The sequence below is a fragment of the Rutilus rutilus genome (genome assembly GCF_951802725.1).
Source record: "Rutilus rutilus genome assembly, chromosome: 22".
Lineage (NCBI taxonomy): Eukaryota > Metazoa > Chordata > Actinopteri > Cypriniformes > Leuciscidae > Rutilus > Rutilus rutilus.
This window is the reverse complement of record NC_140227.1, coordinates 16436878-16458111: the sequence shown is the minus strand read 5'-3', so window position 1 is coordinate 16458111 and position 21234 is coordinate 16436878. Positions and strand designations below refer to the sequence as shown.

At 39.9% G+C, this 21234-nt stretch overlaps 2 protein-coding genes and 1 long non-coding RNA gene across 4 annotated transcripts; 2 read left to right on the top strand and 1 right to left on the bottom strand.

Annotated features, from left to right (window-relative positions):
* Positions 1-452: 452 nt before the first annotated feature.
* Positions 453-5070, bottom strand: LOC311282459 (uncharacterized protein). Of its 2 annotated transcripts, none has more exons than XM_084396255.1 (5): positions 4790-5070; positions 4583-4682; positions 4326-4397; positions 4101-4221; positions 453-950 (listed from the first exon to the last, which is right to left on the bottom strand). In XM_084396255.1, the coding sequence occupies exons 1-5, from the start codon at positions 4955-4957 to the stop codon at positions 515-517; spliced, it is 897 nt and encodes a 298-aa protein (XP_084252381.1). In that variant the 5' UTR covers positions 4958-5070; the 3' UTR covers positions 453-514. The 2 variants fall into 2 exon arrangements, with proteins under 2 accessions (XP_084252381.1, XP_084252382.1); XM_084396256.1 differs by having other exon boundaries at positions 453-947.
* A 7536-nt stretch (positions 5071-12606) lies between these two features.
* Positions 12607-13302, top strand: LOC311282356. The gene is made up of 3 exons (XR_014625926.1): positions 12607-12763; positions 12979-13075; positions 13182-13302. It is a non-coding gene; the product is annotated as an uncharacterized lncRNA (long non-coding RNA).
* A 3094-nt stretch (positions 13303-16396) lies between these two features.
* LOC311282338 (cytokine-inducible SH2-containing protein-like) lies at positions 16397-18510 on the top strand. Its single transcript, XM_084396048.1, has 2 exons — positions 16397-16553; positions 17863-18510. Exons 1-2 carry the CDS (start codon positions 16406-16408, stop codon positions 18336-18338), a joined length of 624 nt encoding a protein of 207 aa, XP_084252174.1. The 5' UTR covers positions 16397-16405; the 3' UTR covers positions 18339-18510.
* The last annotated feature ends 2724 nt before the right edge of the window (positions 18511-21234 follow it).

Below are 21234 nucleotides of genomic sequence, written 5' to 3'. Positions count from 1 at the left end.
CATCAATCAAGTTGCAAGTAGATTATCCACAAATAAAGACTGAGCAGCAAAGGATAAGCGGGAAATCCCTTCTGCTTTAGTAAGCAGAGTTCTGCCTTTCAAAGATAGATCTCTTAACAACCATAGGTTACATTTTTTGTGTGTTTTCTCCACAACTGAACTAAAATTCATCTGACATCTCAGTTTAGTATCTTTTATTATTTTTATTCCTAAATAGGTGACACTTTCTTTGATTGGGAATGTTTGAGATAGAGGTTGCAGCATTTTTTTATCGGGAGTAATTCGCATTTATTAATATTAAGCAAAAGGCCAGATGCATTAGAGAAAGACTGAAGAGAGGTTAAAGCAATTGGGATCTGAGAGATATCTCTTAGAAACAATGCTGTATCATCTACAAGTTGGCTAATAAACAATTCTAGTACTAGTAAACTAACAGTAACTGGAAGTGCTCTGTTTGTCAAGTATGTCAAATTTAAACAAGCAAAAAAAAAGAAAAGAAAAAAAAAGAACTTTTCTATTTACTATGTTTTTTGGCAAGTGCAACACAGTCAGTGACACACTGCGATAGGCTATGTGGTGCCTGCCTTTTCGGAAGTGAATTGCCCCTTGCCCTTCCGTAGCTGTGCTCTCGTCTCGAGCTTTTTGTTGGTCGCCCAGTAATGAGGGCACGTCTGCCTCCAAGTGGCGTTTTCCGACGAGCCACTGCTGTCGGCTGCACTCCAATTTTTGTGCTCGTTTGCATGCCCCTTCTTGCCATCTTCCAAGCACCTGATCCGGCAGATGCACTTTGCCGGCCAAATGTGGCCAGTGCAGAGATTAGCTGGCTGTCGGTAGTCAGTCTGTCATAAGATGCCAGCATCTTCTCCATGGGAGCCTTGTACAAGTCAGGCTCAGCCTGTAATTTTCGAACAAGGCCCTCCATCATTCCCCTGACCCGAATTTCCAGCCTGCTGACAATGGGCACAACAACATACATCAACAAGTATTGGTTAATGGTTACTAGTAACAAGTACATTTTTTGTGATGGTGTGTGGTGTGTGTGTGTAAATGGTAGTAACTTCTGGTGTGTGTGTGTCTGTGTGTGTGTGTGTGTATGTGTAGTAACTTCTTAAAGGATTAGTTCACCTCCAAAAAATGTTTTGCTGATAATTTACTCACCCCAGTGTCTTTTTTTCTTCAGTCGAAAAGAAATTAAGGCTTTTGAGGAAAACATTCCAGGATTTTTCTACACAGAAAGGACTTCAATTGCAACCAGCTATTCAAATGTTCAAAGAAGGTTCAAATGTCGGTCACAATACAGCTTCAAAGTCTCTACATGATCCCGGTCGAGAAATAAGGGTATTATCCAGCGAAATGATTGGTTATTTTCACAAAAAAAATCAATTATATACTTTTAAACCACAAATGCCCACAAAAAAAAAAATCTTTTACCATCTCTGAGATGCGCCATGTATCATGCATCATGTTGGAAAGGTCACAATTTTTTTAAATTAAATACATAAATAAAACAAAAGATGTCAGACAATTTTGAAGTTGGAGGAGAAAATGAGATGGGAGTTTTTCACCCTTTCCTACTTTTTTGAACCAGAGTACACACACAAATAACTTGATGGCGTGACTCGTGACCTTTCCAACGTGATGACGCAATGCGTGGCACATCTCAGAGATGGTACAAGACGGGCATTTGTGGTTTAAAAGTATATAATTGATTTTTTTTTATGAAAATAAGTGATCGTTTCACTGGATAAGACCCTTATTTCTTGACTGGGATTGTGTCGAGCATTTGAAGCTGCACTGAGACAGACATTTGAACCTTCTTTGAACATTTGTAAAGCTGGTTGCCAATGAAGACCATTATAAATCCTGGAATGTTTTCCTCAAAAACCTTAATTTCTTTTCAGTTGAAGAAAGAAAGCCATGGATATCTTGGATGAGTCAATTATCAGCAAAACATTTTTGAGGATGAACTAATCCTTTAAAGGGATAGTTCACTTTGAAAATAAATTTTGGTATGTTTTAGCTTACCTCAAGGGCATCCAAGATGTAGGTGTCTTTGTTTCCGCAGTAGTTTCAATTTTGATATTTTTAGGTCAAACCGTTCTTGTCTGTCAGTCATATAATGCAGGTCTATGGTCACTGTCTCAAAACACAAGCACAGAGTCCAAATTAAAACAATTCCCCATCGTCCAAATTAAACAATTCCCCATCGTAAGTACACATTGATGGCCTAAGACACGAAACGAGTGGTTTGTGTGAGAAAACGAACAGTATTTATATCGTTGTTATCTCTTGAAAACAGCACACGTCTAAATGATCTGACGGTGCAGGCGGGTATAGATATATACATAGATGTCGCCTTGGCTACTGCAGTTCATTGGAACTAAACCGTAGCCAAGCGACATCTAGTGTATACATCTATACTCGCCCACGCCGTCAGATCATTTGGACGTGTGCTGTGTTACAAGAGGTAACAACGATATAAATACTGTTCGTTTTCTCACACAAACCGCTCGTTTCGTGTCTTAGGCCATCAATGTGTACTTACGATGGGGAATTGTTTAATTTGGACGATGGGGAATTGTTTTAATTTGGACTCTGTGCTTGTGTTTTGATACAGTGACCATCGACCTGCATTATATATGGGGTGGTGTGGCGCAATGGATAAGACACATGCCTTTGGTGTGAGAGACCCGGGTTCGAATCCACTGTGAGACACCAATGTGTCCCTGAGCAAGACACTTAACCCCTAGTTGCTCCAGAGGCGTGCGACCTCTGACATATATAGCAATTGTAAGTCGCTTTGGATAAAAGCGTCAGCTAAATGAATAAATGTAAATGTAAATGTAAATTATATGACTGACAGACAAGAACGGTTTGACCTAAAAATATAAAAATTGAAACTACTGCGGAAACAAAGACACCTACATCTTGGATGCCCTTGAGGTAAGCTAAAACATACCAAAATTTATTTTCAAAGTGAACTATCCCTTTAAGGTAGTAACTTCTACCTACTTGAGTGAGTGAGTGAGTGAGTGAGTGAGTGAGTGAGTGAGTGTGTGTGTGTGTGTGTGTGTGTGTGTGTGTGTGTGTGTGTAAGTGAGTGTGCGAGGTGTGAGTGTGTGTGTGTGTGTGAGTGAGTGAGTGAGTGAGTGAGTGAGTGAGTGAGTGAGTGTGTGTGTGTGTAAGTGAGTGTGCGAGGTGTGTGTGTGAGTGAGTGTGTGTGTGTGTGTGTGTGTGTGTGTGTGTGTGTGTGTAAGTGAGTGTGTAAGTGAGTGTGCGAGGTGTGAGTGTGTGTGTGTGTGAGTGAGTGAGTGAGTGAGTGAGTGAGTGAGTGAGTGAGTGTGTGAGTGTGTGTGTGTGTGTAAGTGAGTGTGTGAGTGTGTGAGTGAGTGAGTGAGTGAGTGAGTGAGTGAGTGTGTGTGTGTAAGTGAGTGTGTAAGTGAGTGTGCGAGGTGTGAGTGTGTGTGTGAGTGAGTGAGTGAGTGAGTGAGTGAGTGTGTGTGTGTGTGTGTGTGTGTGTGTGTGAGTGAGTGAGTGAGTGAGTGAGTGAGTGTGTGTGTGTGTGTGTGTGAGGTGTGAGTGTGTGTGTGTGTGTGAGTGAGTGAGTGAGTGAGTGTGTGTGTGTGTGTATGTTTGTGTGTGTGCTTGTTTGTGTGTGTGTGTGTGTGTGTGTGTGTGTGTGTGTGTGTGTGTGTGTGTGTGTGTGTAAGTGAGTGTGTGAGAGAGTGTGCGAGAATCACCACTGCCCCTCAAACAGACATAATTTCTGTCACTGCAAACAAACACACACACACACATTAACGCATACCTTTTATGCCCCCAAACAGGGAATGCAACAACACCAACATCCCCCCGTCTCTCTCTCTTGCCTACACTAGCCAGTAAACTCACCTGACCAGAACTACATCTATGCGATAATGTCGTGAGGTGAGGGAGATGAGTTACAGCTCACCCAACAATAAAGATGACCTGAAAGTCACTATCAGAGCAAGCCTAGCCCATCCATCTCTCTCCCACTTATTTTTATTATTTCTCTGCTGTTCTGTTTAGGTAAAAAACCACATAACATTAAAAACACTTTTAATTTGATTTCTGCCCACCTCTGCCTTTTGGATTGTTCGGATGAGCCCTCACCAGTTGAGCAGTCATCACTATCGCCAGCCTCGTCCACTCCTCGGGCTGGGCTTTTTGGGCTCTCCGCTGCAGCTGCACAAAGGTGATCTAAATAAAAATTTAAATCTAAAATTTAAACGAATTTTTTTTTTTTTTTTATGAAACTATGGCTGATTGTCAAATGAACCGCATTTTCATTCCAAGTTATTTACCTGTGACAGACTGGTCTGCATTTAGATCTTCAGTCATTCCCATGTACCACTGGCCTGGTATGTTGTTCTTTCCTTTGTAGGGCAGAGGAAGAGGTTATTACTTGCTATACTGTATCTAAACCCATAAAGCATTTAATGGAGGGCAAATCTGGTGTAAACTGACCCATAGCCCTGTCTTAGAGATGTGCCTCACCATAGAACAAGGGACAACAAAATTTGCCACAACACAGGCAAAGTTATGGACCAGGATACTATACCTGTGGCAATTTCATAAAATGTCTTCCTGGCAGCTGGTGTGAGTTTCCGGTCTTTGTCCTGCAGCTGTTGGGTATCAACCATGAAGTTCACCTCATCCTCCTACAGTTTCACATCAAAGGGGACATAACATAATTTTTTTTAAAAAATCATAGCATACACCATATGAGAATTAAATGGCAATAATAGACCATGTAACAATTTCATACATTGGTTCTTCTTGTGTCCCCTTTCAACTTCAACTTTATTCTATTATTTGCTGCGTCGATGAGCCTCCGGCAATAGTAGGCCTCTAGCCTGGTGGTTATGAAATCCATCAGCTGTGTTATGTTGTAGGCCTTCAGCCTATAAAGGACCTGGTCCTTCAGAACCCTCATTGCACTCTCCACATAATTGTTGGTGTTGTTCCCTCGTGTGGGGAGATGAGTGCGGAGACAAATTGCCCAGGCCTCACGTCTGCTGAAAATAGATGTCAGATATTTGCAATATCGTGGGTGAAGCTTTGCCATGGAGTCCTCTAATGCCCGATGGTATGAGGCCTCAAGTTCTCCTGGATTTCTTGCATACACCATAGCCTTGAAGAGCTGTAGCAGGGTTTGACGGTCAGACTTTGGTACAGCATTGTGGGCATCCCACAGCCACCTCCACATCGCTTGCAAAATGTGGAAAACGCAGAGGATGGGGTGTGTATGTGGATAAGACTCGCTGAGAGCCTGTCGTAATGCCTGGCAGTCATCAGTCATTGCCACTTGTGGGCCGAGATCTCCCCTGCGGAAAAATGCATCCTCTGGAAGAATGCTTTTGAGGAGCTGTAGTCCTGCAGTGATGACACTCTGAGACTCAGATGATGTTATCATTACACCCAAGGGCAGTCCTCCAATAGCTGAGTGGGTCAAAAGTAGGAACACTCTGCTATTAGTTCTGTCGCAATTTCCAGAAGAGTCCACAAAGACCATCTCTGCACTCTCAGGGATCATTGAATGGACTCGCCTCATGAGGGACACTACAACAACAGCGGCGGGCTGTTCGTCAGTAAGGTAAACGTTTCTATGGTAACAGGGAGTTGGACCAATCAGCAGACGTTGCTGCTACGCTTAGGATTGTGGGTAGTGTAGTTTTTTTTCATAAGATCGCGGATAAAACATGTTTTTCTTAAAACAGGGTTGATTTCATACGAACTTATAGCTTCTACAGGAGCAAAACGGGAGTTCTGCTGTTTGTCAGTTGATGACGTTTCCTCGTTTCCATCTGCTCTCGCGCTCGCTCCAGTGTTTGAATGCGACTCGAATATTCACGCGCACGCGGATTAAAACCAGGGGGGCAGCGTTTCATATTATGTTGAAGCTTCCCCGGGCGCCGCCATTGGCTATCAGACCATCACCTGCTGTTAGCATCCCATTGACTCCCATTCATTTTGGCGTCACTTTGACAGCGAATAACTTCACATCTGAGGCGTTTAAAGACTCCATTTGTCCATTATTTATTTCTAAAGAAACACGAAAATGTATAAAAGGCTCCATTACCTTGTATCTTGCGTTATGGCCCCGTAGAAGCAGTTTTTGTAAAAATAGGCTAACGATTGCGTCATACCAACGCGACTCTCTGTCGCACAGTAGAGAGATTACCGTATGGACAGGAGGAGAAGCTCGCGCGCAATCGGGGGGGCGTGGAGGCAAAATGGCAAAGTAATTAATCAGAATACTTAGCAAAAGTTTCTCCTGCTCCAGCTCATGGACACCTCCTACAAACACTCTCCGTCTCTGCAAGTTTCGGAAGGGAATGATTCAGATTTCGCTTGGCACAGCTACTAGAAGATAGACGGGTTGCTCACGTCACATCTACGTCGTCAAGCTCAGTGTGAGTCTGCGCAGTACCAGAGCCCGTCTACGGAGAGCCTGTCCACTCCCTATTAAGCCCTATTGTACCGAATTTTGGTTGTAGTTCCACCAGAGTTCCACTGGGGGCGATCGCCATGAGTGCAAAATGAATGGGAGTCAATGGGGCTAGACGGCTAAATTTGTCTCTTTCACCCGATTGCCGTTGAGAAATCTCAGATGTGATTGTAGATTTTGCAAGTTCAACATGGGTTTTAGGTCGAAAGTTGAATGAACGAGTACTTATGTCGTTTTGATTTCTTACAGGTTGAGTTGTTGTTGCCCATAACACGCTAGCATTCTGCTAATGACGTCAGCATTCTGACGTCATTGACATTTTGAAAGACTTTTTTAAAGCAAATAAGTGACTCTAAAAAATCTAACACCCAGCAATGTGTAATTTCTTTGCATCTCCTTTCGAATACAACATTCAAATTACTAGACAAAAAATTATATCCTGAGAAAAGTGGATTTTGAGGGGTATACCGCCATTGACCTCCATTCATTCTGCACTCGTCCTGTGAGCGCCCTCATATGGAATCAGAGTGGAACTGCAACCAGTTCAGAAGCCGGAAGTGTAGTGAGAGTGAAACTTCTCGCCATATTAGACATTCTCTGGCAGTACGCTCGACCATCAGGAAGTTAGTATAATATAATAACTGCTCTTTCTCCCCTGAACACTATGCCATTCTGAAAGCTCAGCTCATCCTGAAAAGCAAAATAGTGTTGAATGTTTTGCTCAATGTCTTTTTTGTTCTGAGGCCATCCTGTAAGAATCAACTTAATCACCTCCTGCAACTTTGTGTCCTCCTTTGTTGCATCGCGAATGGCTGATAGTCTTTCTGCAGAGATAGGTAAGTAGTTAATCATGTTAACAGTCTCTAGATCTGCCTCTGTGTCTCCCTGACTGCTGTCAGGTAAATAAGCTCTGCTTGGTGTGTCAGCTAGTAGCATGTCTCGCCCAGGCACATAGATCACATTAATGTCGTATTTCTGCAGTCTGAGTAGCATTCTCTGCAATCTCTTTGGTGCACTAAGTAGAGGTTTTCTCACAATATTCTCCAGTGGCTTATGGTCACTTTGAACAGTCACTTTTCTACCATAAGTATATTGATGGAACTTTTCCATTCCAAACACTATGGCCAAACATTCTTTTTCCATCTGCGCATAACCCCGTTCTGTGGGTGTCAGCGCTCTGCTCGCAAATGCCACAGGTTTACCTTTCTGTGTCAGGGCTGCTCCTAGCCCTGTCTCTGAGGCATCACATTGCAGGGTTAACTCCTCATTTTGGTCATAGCACTTGAGCAGTGGTGCGTTTGTTATTTTGTCTTTCAATCTTTTAAAAACTGTCTCGTGCACCTCAGTCCATTCCCACATGTTGTCCTTGTGTGTAAGTTGTCTCAAAACTTCACAGTCATCCGATAGATGATCACAAAACTTTGAAAGGTAGTTCAACATACCAACAAGTCTCTGTACCTCCTTAACATCAGTAGGCCTCGGCAACTCCCGCACCGCCCGCACTTTCTCCGGGTCAATGCGGAGGCCTTCAGCTGTCAGCAAGTGTCCAATGTAGGGTACAGACTCTCTCCTCAGTTTAAACTTGTCTGCATTGAGTTTAATGTCTCTTTGTCTGCACCTCATTAGAAAACATCTCAAGTTTTTCTCATGATCCTTGTCTGCTTCCTCTTGTGTGTCACCCTCCCCCGTGATCAGTATATCATCCGCAATGATATACAAACCCGGTAAGCCCTCTAGTGCTTGCATGAGTTTCCTTTGGAAGACCTCCGGAGCTGGGCTTATACCCATTGGCATCCTGAGCCAACGATACCGTCCGAATGGGGTTGCAAATGTGGTGAGGTAGCTGGACTCTTCGTCCAGCTTGACGTGCCAAAATCCATGCTTCACATCACAAACAGTGAATACCTTGGATTTTGAGAGTCCTGGCAGGACATCATCAATGGTCGGAAGAGGGAAATGGCTCCTTTTCAGTGCTCTATTCAGTGGTTTGGGGTCTATACAGATCCTTGGCTTTCCATTTGGTTTTGTCACTGACACCATACTGCTTATCCAGTCAGTGCTGCGCTCCACAGGTGCTATGATTTCTTGGCTTTCAAGATTCTTTAGTTCTTCTTTAAGTGGGGTCATCATTGCAACAGGCACTCTGCGTTTAGGCAGTTTTATTGGTGGTACACTTTTGTCTATTTCAATGTTGTACTCGCCTTCTAGGCAGCCAACGCCTGTGAAAACATCTCCGAACTCTGTCTTTATTTTCTCCATATTTGTCAGCTGCACACTGTTGTCAGTCGTTTTGTCTGTACATTGTGTTTTCACTATACTGTCAATCGCCAGTATGTTCTCATACTGCACTTTGATCAACTTCATGGCTTCACTAGCCTTTCTTCCCAGTAGCGGGATCCTGTCCTCCTGGTCCACCACTTGAAACTCAAGTCTGTATAATTGATCATTTCTCGTTTGACTTTACATTTTCCAAGTGGGCGTAATCTGCTTTTGTTGTACATGACAAGTACTTTCTCTGTGTGATCCAATTGTATACTTGGGTTCAACAGTTGCATTGGGATAACATTACAAGTAGCAACATCTGAAAGTTAACTAGCTTTTTGTCCAACAACATACCTGCGAAGAGATGTTGACTTTTGCTGTGTGCTTCTTTCACTTGATTTATTGTCTCTTGGTTTTCTCTGATGTCTGTTATTGTCCTCACACGATTCACTTGACTCTGAAATTGTGTGTACCGGTCTGCCTTTCTTGTTTTTCTCAAACTTGGACTTGCATTTTGCAGCAAAGTGGTTCTCTTTTCCACACTTCTTACACTTCTTTCCATAGGCTGGACATTTGTGTTTATTTTTCTCATGTGTGTTGCCACAAAAGTTACAGTTAATCTCCTCTTTTTTGTCTCTTCTTGGATTCTTCTTCATTGCATGTATTTCTTCCACTGTTTTACCTTGTAAGGTTTTGCTGTTCTCTTTTGACAGTTCAGTAGCTCTGCATATTTGCATGCACTTATCCAGCGTTAAGTTTTCTTCCCTTAAAGGGGCATTTCACCCATTTGAACATTGTTTTTTATTTAAAGTGGGTCATATACTGTATGTAGTCGAAATGTAAAAGAAATTTTGAATTTGGTGCCTTTGTGACCGAGAAAAGACAAAAAATAACTTCAGGACGCATTTGAATGAAAGACAACAACTCCCACAATTGCACAGCTCCGCAAGCCACTCCCACTAATCCAGAAAGCGCATATCTGCCTATAAGAGAAATCACTCTTCCGTCTACAAGTCTAGCTACCACCAGAGCTTGAAATTAATTTCACATTCACACAAAATGTCTAGTTAGTTGGCGAACTCATTAATGCATTACTCCTCGTTTGTATTTCTTTCGAAAAGGTGAATTATTGCATGGTACCTGGATGTTCAGTCAGAACATATGCGGTGCGAAACTAGGAAACTAACTTAGTTCACAACACAAACGTCCGTGTCCTCGTCTGATTCAGAGATTTCGTCCAGGAGAAATTGTCATCGTTGAAAATCTTTGCCACATCTCTGTGTTCGTAGCGGTTCGTAGTTGCATAGTGAGATCACCGGCGCCACCAGTCCGCCCTAACCCGAGCCAGTCCGGGCTCCTCGTTCGCGGCAGGCAGGTCTTCTGCCTCGGCTGCTCTTCGCTATAATGCGGCTTGTAAAGGTAGCCACAAACACCTGATTCAAGCATCAGACTTCCGAAATCCTCTTCCTCTAGTCTATATCATATTGAGTACTCTCCTCCGCTATTGTCATAACTTTACATCTGTCTCCACAGCGCCTGTTAGCTTAGCTTCAAACAAGATGGAGGATATTGCTTTCAGTTTCAGAGAGTAAAGTCCCACCCACTGATCTGTAATAGGTCTGTAGCGTGAGCGGGTCCCGCCCCCTGGGAAAGATGAGGAACGAGTGCTTGTAGTCTCAACAGAAATCCCCCCCTCTTACACTTCCTCCTACAATGACGCAAAATGACGATTTTTGCGTCATTGTAGGAGGAAGTGTAAGAGGTAAATAACGGATTTCTCCCGTCTCAGGGGAAAATGAGAGAGTGTTGCACAACCATTCAATAGTATGAGTGGGTTTCTAACAATGCAAAGCTTAATGCAAATGGGTGAAGTGTCCCTTTAACAGTCTTTCCCTCATCGCAGGGCTCTGTGTACCACACACAATGCGATCTCTTATTAGTGAGTCCTTAATGTCACCAAAATTGCATGTGCTGGCCAATACTCTCAAATCTGTGACATATCTGTCAATACTTTCGTCTTGTCCTTGGTCTCTAACAAAAAACTTATATCGCTCAACAGTCTCATTCAGTTGCGGATTGCAATGTTTATCAAACTGCGTCATCATTGTACTCACTGTCCTCCTCGCAGATGTATCACCGCTTGTCAGCGTTTCTAAAAGTTCCCTCCCTCTCTCTCCGAGGAGGTAATTAAACAACTTAACTTTAGTTGTCTCCTCTGCATCGGGCATAGTGAGGTCCGTATACAGCGTAAACTCCTCCTTCCAACTTTTCCAAGTTTTCGCTAAGTTGGCTGAATCCAAACAAAGTATTGGAGGCGGCTTGAGACCATCCATCGCGACGTCTGACGCTCTTTTCTGCTCCGGCTTCGGCTCCGTAAACACTGGGTAGTCCCTTGCTCGAGCTCGCGGGCTAGGCTAACTACAACAAGCTAGCGGCACTTTTCACTCTTCACGGCTCGGTACTAACTTCGGCTGAATTCACGACCGCTGCCACCATGTTTCATACTGTTCTGTTTTATCAAACTATACAGAATGGACAATTAAAGCAGTATCATTGCTTACTTTATTTAAAGGTCCCGTATTATGCCCCTTTTCACAAGATGTAAAATAAGTCTCTGATGTCCCCAGAGTGTGTATGTGAAGTTTCAGCTCAAAATACCCAACAGATCATTTTTTACAGCATGTTTAAATTGTCATTTTTTGGGGCACAGAAAAACGCGCTGTTTTAGCGCTCAGTCTGTCAGGACAATTCACCTCACGGAATGATGATAATATCAGAAACTCTCAGTAACGGTGTTCAGTTCAAGTCGGACAATAATGCCTACAGAGTCAGAGTGCTGTATAGAGATGGAACAGGTATAGTTTAGTAGTTTAATTACGGTTATTATAACATATTTGTCATCTGCTTGTATGTATCCATTATTTATTAATAGCCTACAAGTCTGCTGTCTGAATGATGATCAAACATATACTGATGAGTTTAATAAAGTTTATTGTACATCACACAAAAGATGAAGCGTCAGTTTTACTTCAGAAAATCACCGTAAGAGCTGAGTAAACAGTAAGTTATAAGAAGTGCGCAAGTAGCCAGAACACGGTTCTAGTGACATCATTAAAGAAGGAAGTAGAGGGATGTAGTCCAAACGAGCCGTTCACTGTAGTCGACTTCTGTTAAATAAAATATCTCGCTTGGCATTGAACTTTGAGCTTTATAATTTTACAGATATTATTTATGCTCTAACAGCAACATTACACACTAACTAAAGTTTGAAACATGGGATCACGAAGAACGGGACCTTTAACACATGTGCATAACAGCATTACAAGTGTCATAAGCCTAGCTCTCTGTCTGTACGTCACTCAAATCTGTCCCCTTGGGAACATGACAGGAAAACTAACAATCCACTTGTTACAAAACCATGATTGTCTTACAAATACGCAAACCGATACAATTTTCAAGTAAAAAACGATTTTTAGTTTGCTGTGATATGGTAGTGTGATTATAATGCTGTTTTTGTGCAATACAGTATCTGATGTTGTAGATAGTGAGGTGATTATCAGGGCACAGTGTTACCGGTCCATGAGGAAAAACGAAGAGCCACACTCTCTTCAGGTTACCTGTTCAGGTTTCAGAACTTTAGTTAGGTCCAGTTCAAGGACACAAATTTGATTGTGTTTATAGTTGCTACGGTTGTAGCGGGTTAAACTGCAGTTGCAGTTTGTTTGAAAAAGTGTTCAAATGAATATTGTTAGACTGCTGTTGCAGTCAATTTATGTTAATGTTTCATTTGTATTCTAATTTTAAACCGTATATAATGTTTTATTTATTTAGATTTCATTTTAAGTCGACGAGAATCCTCCTGTCATCAGTACTTTTTGCTGTTCCTGTGTGGCTGGGAAAGAGCTATGCAACCATTTGGTTGGCTTGCTGTTTCAGAGTGCACACTACAGCATGATGAAACTAAAGACGGTACCACCCACTATACCCAGCACAAGCACTCTACAGACTTGGCACAGGCCCAGGACTCAGGTATAGTAAACAGCTATTAACTATTTTATGCATGAATTATGACAATCTCAGACAGTATTTTTGTCCTATGTGTTTTCATTGCTCCAAGGACATGAAAAAACAAGTTTTGACTTTCTAGCTGTCCACTGCTGCAAACTCTATTTTATTTAGAAAATTAAGCTTTCAAAGTTTATAAACATGCTCTCAATAATAACATCATTTTTATTTTTTAACAGGGAATCCATCCTGAAGCAGTGGATCGATTACTTGTGAGGAAGCCAAAAACCTCTAGCAGAAGTGGTATTAAGTCCACTCTTTACAGGGCCTACACAGGTGATTACATTTACATTATTTTATGTCTAGCAAAAAGATGTACAAATTAAAGGACTTTTAAAATTATTATTTCTATTCTCTTTTTTTTTTTTGCTTTTGCTTTTAGGTCCCCTTCCCAATAATTTGCTGCTCTCTTCTGTGGAGTCTTTAAGAAGTGTCAGGCCTCAGCCACTGATCTGCAAGGTTCTGCATGGCTTGTCGGAGATGAATCTGGTGGAGTCTAAGTTTGGTCTGGTACCCAAAGGTTCTTTGCTGTCCTATCAGTGCCCTGCTGAGTCATCAAGGGATGCTGTCAAACATGCAGAAGCCCCTGCTTTCCCTACGCTTCCTCTGGATGGGTATACGTTTGAAGGAAGATTTAAATTTGTCCCGAATTTCCATGATATGTTGTTCTTAGAAAGCTTGACAGTCACTCAAGAACTAAGCACAATAATTGAAAAAGACACACGGGACCAGTACACCACGCATTACATCCAGTAGATTCCGTGAGGTGTGTCATGTCAGAGGAGAGTCGACTAGCCAGGCACTAGCTGTCCGAATCATCAGAGGGGTTCGTCAGACTTCTGCAATGAAGCGTGGACTGGATCTTGAGCCTGAAGTGCTATTTCAGTACTCTGGTATGATGAATATCAATGTTTTACAGTGTGGGTTTGTTATACATCCTGATGCGCCACACCTTGGCACAAGCCCTGATGGCAGAGTCTACGACCCTACTGAGAACCCTCCCTTTGGACTTGCAGAGGTAAGGTCAGAGGGTGATCGTGTAGGAAGATTTGTGTTTGAAAAGGGGTCACACACACACAGTCAAACTCTACGCTATGGAACCTTACAAAGATTATACATTGAATGTGCTTATCTGCTTTCAACTGCCATAGACTTGGCATTTTTCTACACCCCAAAAAATTGGAGATTTTATTGGTATTGGTGGGAGGGGGGGGGAATGGTACTTTTTCAACTGGGGTGGCACTACACCCGATGTGTAGTACGTGTCAAAGCAGCGATGAGTCTCACTCTGGAATTGGCCAGTCACGTTCATACTCATCAGAATGCTGCAAAAGGAGTCTATATTTTCAGTGGAGCGACATACACACCATTTTCTCAACAATAGACAAAGCTGTTAAAGTTGAGTTTCATTTATTTTGAGCATTGCTAAAAGATCAATTAGTATTTAATCATGGTGATGGGCGTGAATATGCATTGAATAGGGCCGTGTTACAGCAAACCTGAAGATTTGTTCACTGTATTTATACAATGATATTGTATTGTATTGAGCTGCATCTGTTTCTGTTACTTGGCCCTATCTTTGTGTTCCTTGCTATATGTTTAAGTGTTTGTGTTTAATAAAACTGTGATTGGATCCAATTTCCCTTGCTTCTAAGCATCTCTATGATACGGACATGATAATGTTTTATTCAGATTGTGGTATACTGTTTAAAAGTGTTTGTATATTTTTGAAAAACATTTAAATTATTATCGATCTGTGCTGGTGACATTGTCATATTAATTTGTCTTGATTTAAAATAAAACTCAATGTTGTATATAACAGCACAGATCTATTTAAATGTTTTTGTTGTGATGTTGTGAAAACGTTGTGCCTTGTGAGAACACTGTTAAACATGCAGGACAATAACTGCTCCAATTCAACTCTGATGTGACTGAGCTTGTTTCACATATAAAATTATCACAGTAATAAACAGTTCACATGCATTTGCTAGCTAACTATTGAAATTTACAATATGCTAAAACATTTAGGTATTCTGCTGTTGAGAACAAAAACTGCATGTTTTCATTGTGCTTAATAACAACTCTGAAGGGGACCCTGAAAGAAGCCCGCAAATCTGGCAAAATATACATACAACAATGGCGCACCTATGACCCGGCGTCTCACCTGGTAGAAGGAATAGACAACCCGGGAGAATTCCGCGGCTACGTCCAGCGTCTTTCCCATGAGGAATGGTTGCGGTTTGAAGCAGAATAAAGAGCTTTCCGAAAAATCCTGGACACGAAGCTGATCGACGATCTATACAGAGGATAACTTTTACTGGAACAGACCCGACACAGTGGAATAAACTCATGGCGATCTTAAATGGAATATACCACAAAAACGGCACGTTTTCCGCGCATCATCGAAACGGTAGACCTTACGGAATACCTTTTCTCAAATACACAGTGAGGATTATCAACAAACTGCTGAACACTGACAAGCCCCCAACAGATAGAACATCAGAGGCTCTGACAGAGTGGATAGAGAAACAGTTCTGCTTTACGTGCGAGGTCATTCAACCAGCGCTCAACAGAACAGCGAGGACGCAGTAGAAAAAACGCCTCAGAAAGGTAAGCCGCGATGAAATTGCCTATCTCTGGAATAACAACAAGACTAAAGCTATTAGAAATTTCTTTTTTAAGGCCTTGATTAGCTGGATCAGGTGTGTTTGGGTGTCTCAAAAAATTACGGCACAAATGAGGCTTTTTTATTTAACAGTTCAAAAAGACGAATCTATGGTTTGAAATCAGTCTGACGAATCCTTCACTGAACTGAATCAGAGACTATTTATTTAAAAATGTTTTAAATTGTGGTTCTGCTAACGCCAGCGTTCTATAATTTTGATCTGATTTATAACATTTTATAGACTTAATAACATGCCTGTGATTTATATTTTATGATTAAAATAAAATCTATTAATCTGTCGTTTTATGGAACAGCATTTTGTTTAGTTAACACTTTAGCAGTAAATTAAACATACATTTAAACACGTAGCCTATACATTTCTCTGACCTATACAAGCACATTCAGCTTTTACAACACCAGCATTCTTGAATTTTAACCTGATTTTTAACATTTTAAACATGCCCGTGATTATATTTTACATTTCGTATCACATATCACAACTAGTGTCTATAGTGATTTTTATATATATATATATTGAGAAACAACCAGTTATAAAAGCTCAGTTTGTAAATTCTGTTGCTCTCATTTACATGGAAAGCCATTTAGAAACCTTTTTCTAAATGTCACCTAGTCGGTCTTCTCAGAAAAGAGATCTGTTTTAAACGCTGACGTAACCATCTATGTAATGATATTTATTTTCTCAAGAAAGGACATGCAGATTCTGACTCATTGAAGCACACTGTACACTCATTCGTTGAGTTCAGTTGAAATTTTTTATTACAAATGACTGATAGAAAGAGAAGCACAGCAATTTTTAACCTTTGAACTTTTTGCTCTGCTATCTCACCTCACGTCATTTTGACATGTTGAAAAAAAAAATCTGTTGGGTTACAATACATATCAAGATGTGTTTTTTCTTCCATATGAAGAAACCTTCAGGAATGGTTGAAAGGGGTACAAGAGCTCAACATGAGAGGGACGAATCAGAAGTTCAACAAATCCAGCAGTCCCAAGCAGCTCTCTACCCATGGACCCCGGCTGAGGACCTGCGTTTCATCACCACCACCTTTCAGCACCTACACACTTCAGGTACGGCTATAGTCTTAAAAAGAGACCAACAGACACTAGCTAATATTTTACAAAATATAAAATATATCAAAGACAAGGCACAACAAATATAAAGAGAACAATCAATCAATTTAGTTTATATTTGATATAGACTATATATACTTTTCAGAGATACCTTGGAGGTTTCACCATGAAAACAACTTATCCTTGGTCTTTAAAAATGTCTGACATTAATTTAGTGATCAAATGTAGCACTCTTATGGAAACATGATAATGTATTGTAATTATAATTTAAATCGGACTACTTTTCAATTGTATTTCATAAATCAACATCTCAGGAAAACGTTAGGGGGTTTCAAATAAAAAAATGACTAATGTTACAGAACAGGGCATTGATTTCATACATGTCCACTGTAGAGGACATCAGGACTTAAATCATGTTTATCAGGCATTTTGTGAGACACAACAAGTGAATATGGAAATCAGTTATACAGCAATATTCCTATGAAATATTAGATATTATTACTATTAAAATGTTACTAATTATTACACTTCTTTTTTCATTAAATGTTGCTCCAAGAACACATTAATGTGCACATTAGAAACAGTGTATAGATACATTGCATTGAATGGGAATATTAATTTATGGCCATTTTATCCACATATTGCATAAAGTAAAATGGTGTATCAATTCATTCCGTTATATCTTTCATAACATAGTTGAGAATCATCTTTATACAAATTTTAGTTAAAATAAATCCTGAAACCCCAAAATTGATTGGCGATAAAAACAAACAAACAAAAAAAACATTGTTTTTGCCTATACATATAATTTCATGTCATTTTATTTTTTAAACAACTGAGTCCTGGTGTCCACTACAGAGAACATAGCATAACATTTTTTATATTTTTTTACCATTTGTTTCTTATATGGTCTAAACAATGTGATGACATGAAAAAAATAAAAAAATAAAAAATAATTCTGGGTCTCAGGAGTATATATTATAATTCTTATTACATCTGTCCAGTGTCAGCAACTGTCAGGTCAAATTCCTTCCATCCTAACTGGCCAATAAAACCCTAATCAGATTCTGATTTAGAACAAACATGACAAAACAAAACAATGTACAGAGGCTCAAAAGATCATGATCTTTTTATATTTTATAGTATATACGTGTATACAGCAACAGTTTGTTAATCAATGATTAATAAATAAAACAAGTCATTTATTTATCCCCCCATCTCACACCATGTCACCTTAGGGGCTCCATCTTACTGACCCCAAACAGTAGTGTGTGTCATATTAATAAATAGTTTCTTTATGTTTTAGGATGGTACTGGGGTGGTATGACAGCCAGTGAGGCAAGAGATGCCCTCATTGGAGCTCCAGAAGGTACTTTCCTTGTGCGGGACAGCAGCCATCCACTCTACCTCTTTACCCTCTCCGTGAAGACCCATAGAGGGCCTACTAACGTCCGCGTAGAATACGACAGTGGGCGATTCCGCCTCGATTCCAGTTTTCCTGCACGATCTTGCCTGTTGTCCTTTTCTGCTCTTCCTAGTCTTGTGCAGCACTATGCATCCACGAGTCAAGAGAAGGAGAGGATAGCAGAAGAACATTACATGGTGTCAAAGGACAAAGGCGTTCTGCTGAAGCTCAGGAAGCCTCTCCACAGGCCTCAGGATTTTCCAACATTACAGCACCTCACACGCCTCACTATAAACAGACACACTGATTGCCATACACAGCTGCAGCTGCCACGGCCGTTGTTGCTTTACTTGCAAGAATATCCCTTTCAGGTGTGAGGACACTTGGGGAGGACACCGGTGCATTTTAGGGGGTTCGTTTTTGTCGATGTGCAAAGTCGCGGATGAATCAGCCATGAAGTCGCAAACCTTCCTGCTTCCTTCCTGCTTTTGTTATTGTCATATGAAGGGATGCGCATTTGTGCAAATAAAAAAGGACTACTTTGTGTACATTTTTATTTTTAAATATCTGTAAATATATCTCTTTTTAGTAAACCAAAATGTTTTTATATCTTTCTGTGCTTCCAACTCAAACTCTAACATACATACTAATATCACCACAACATTGAAAAAAATAAAATATCAAAACCAGTATTCTGAGTTATACTGTGTCAGAAAGCATTTTTGTATTTATTTATTTAGAAACAAGCTGATAAAGGAACTAGATTTCAGTTACATATTTGTCAGATAAACCATCACAGACGTCCTGGCAATACTGGACATGCTGTCAGTCCCTAGGCCTTTATTTGACACAGAATACATTTAATCAGACAACATCATTCCATTTCCAAGAAAACCTAAGGGCTTTTTTTCCACACACCAAACACACTAATAAAATTTAGGATATAACATAACAAAATACAAATTAATAAAACAAATGAATAAATAAATAAAAAATAATTTATGTATCTTTGAATGTGTGCAGGGCAATGAACTTCAATTTAAAATTTTCAAACACCCTTCATTTTTCATAAATTTACAAGAATGTTATATTTTGATCCATATGATGACATTTGATAGGCATATCATCTTATAATGTAACTTTCTTATTTTCAATAGTCTAGGGTTGCCAACTTCAACAGAGGAAAATTAGGGACACTCTTGGGTTCTTTATAATAAAACAAGGAACACACAGAATTTCTTTGCACCACATTTTATGTTGTGTGCATGTCTGCAGCCATGTGTGTGTTTAAAAAGTCTCTACTTGACTAAAGGAAATGCTGTAAAATAAGTCTGAGACATAATCACTTTTTTTTGCTTACTGACACGCACTATTATATACACAGTTTCTGCTTATAGGCCAATTATACGACTAGAAAATTACAACTGTCCTCGTACTCCAAAACAGGATCACAGTCATTTTTTTATAATAAAAAGTATAATACAATAAAAATTCAAATACAAGCACCTCACTTTTTATCTCCTAATTATAACTTGGTATGTCATAATTTCGACTAATTTTGACTTTTTATGTCATAATCAGTATTGGGGGTAATGCATTACGAGTAAGGCGAGTTATGTAATCAGATTACTTTTTTTACAAGTAACTACTAAAGTAACGAATTACAAAATTCCTACTAAATATCTGAGTTAGTTTTTTCAAATAAGTAATGCAAGTTACTTTGTTTTTACATTTATTGACTGACAGCTCTCCCATCCTCATGTTAAGAGAAATTGGGAGTAAGTGCAGAGACAATGTGTGTGCACTGTGTAAACATGAGGGTTATTGTAGTTCGAGACTAAATGTCAGCATGCTTTTACTCATCTCACTTGCACAAAATGAATAAAAACACCGAAATGCCAACCTGCAATAATTAAACATGTTAAACAATTAAAATATGCTTTATGTACTTAATCTAACTTTATTAAACAATGTCTTTGCTGCTGACTTTCGATGATCTTTAGTTAAACCACATTTGTGTTTCTTTTTTATTGTTAAAGAAAGTGTTGAACTTTCTTTTTAATCTTATTCTTCTGCGATCCAGAATGGCAGCACAGCTGAAAGGTTTGTTTGAGCTGCGCTTTTTACTGTACAGATGTGAATTTGCATTTCCTTCAGCCTGAGGCTTATTCATTTCACTTTTGGTGTGAAGGGCCTTTTTTTTTTGTTATTAAAAACAATCAAGCAAGCTCAGCCCTGTTGGGAAAAAGCAATGCAAAAGTAACTTAGCACATTACTTTCTATAAAAAGTAACTAAGTAGTGAAATTAGTTACTTTTTTAGGGAATAATGCAATATAGCAAATGCGAATAAAAGACTAAATTCAATATCTATCATATAAAGCGATCCTGTTTCAGAAAATTTGTACTGCTCAATTCATATGGATTATTTTTATGATCTCTTTATGAACTTTTCGAAGTGTCAAAGTGGTAGTTGCGTAGCTGTCAATGGAGGGACAGAAAGCTCTCAGATTTCATAAAAAATATCTTCATTTGTGTTCCGAAGATGAACGAAATTCTTAAGGGTTTGGAACGGCATGAGGATAAGTAATTAATGGCACAACTAAGTAGCTTTTATAAACGTGCCTTCTTGAGACTGTGGTCGATTTTTCCCTAAACCTTATTAGACTGGCTAACGTTACGTACCTGGGTCTTGTCTACAATCGACGTCCCATAACGTCTGCAGTCTGGGTCTCGCCTGCAATCGACGTCCCCGTTCAATTATACTCTAATTATACTTTAAACAGACAAATTCCATTTAGAATCCCACCGAAAACACAAATACAACAGTTTTTTTATAGAATAAGGGGTATGGCAAAATGACATGAAGATTTAGGCAAGGCATAATTTCCCACAATTTGACTGGTTCTTTTTAGACAAGCCCTTCTGATGCTAGGTAATGATTCCTTCATAATCACAGGGTTTCAAACCTAGTCATCTGTCTAGTTTAATTTCCCCTCTCTCACACACACACACTCAAAGTCACAAGTTTTCTGAAAGAAGAAACATACATCATTCAAAAACATATGATTGTTGTTTCTGCAAGAAAAACAAATGTTAGTTATTAATTAAAAAATCCATCACAAGACAAAACAATGGCACTGACACATTTTAAGATAGCCTATGCCAGTGGAAGTTGCTTTCAGTCAACAGTTCAGACATGCATTTTAGTCTGGGACTAGGCTTGTCTGTAAAACCGGGACAAATAACACACTCATGACTTAGTATGTCATAAT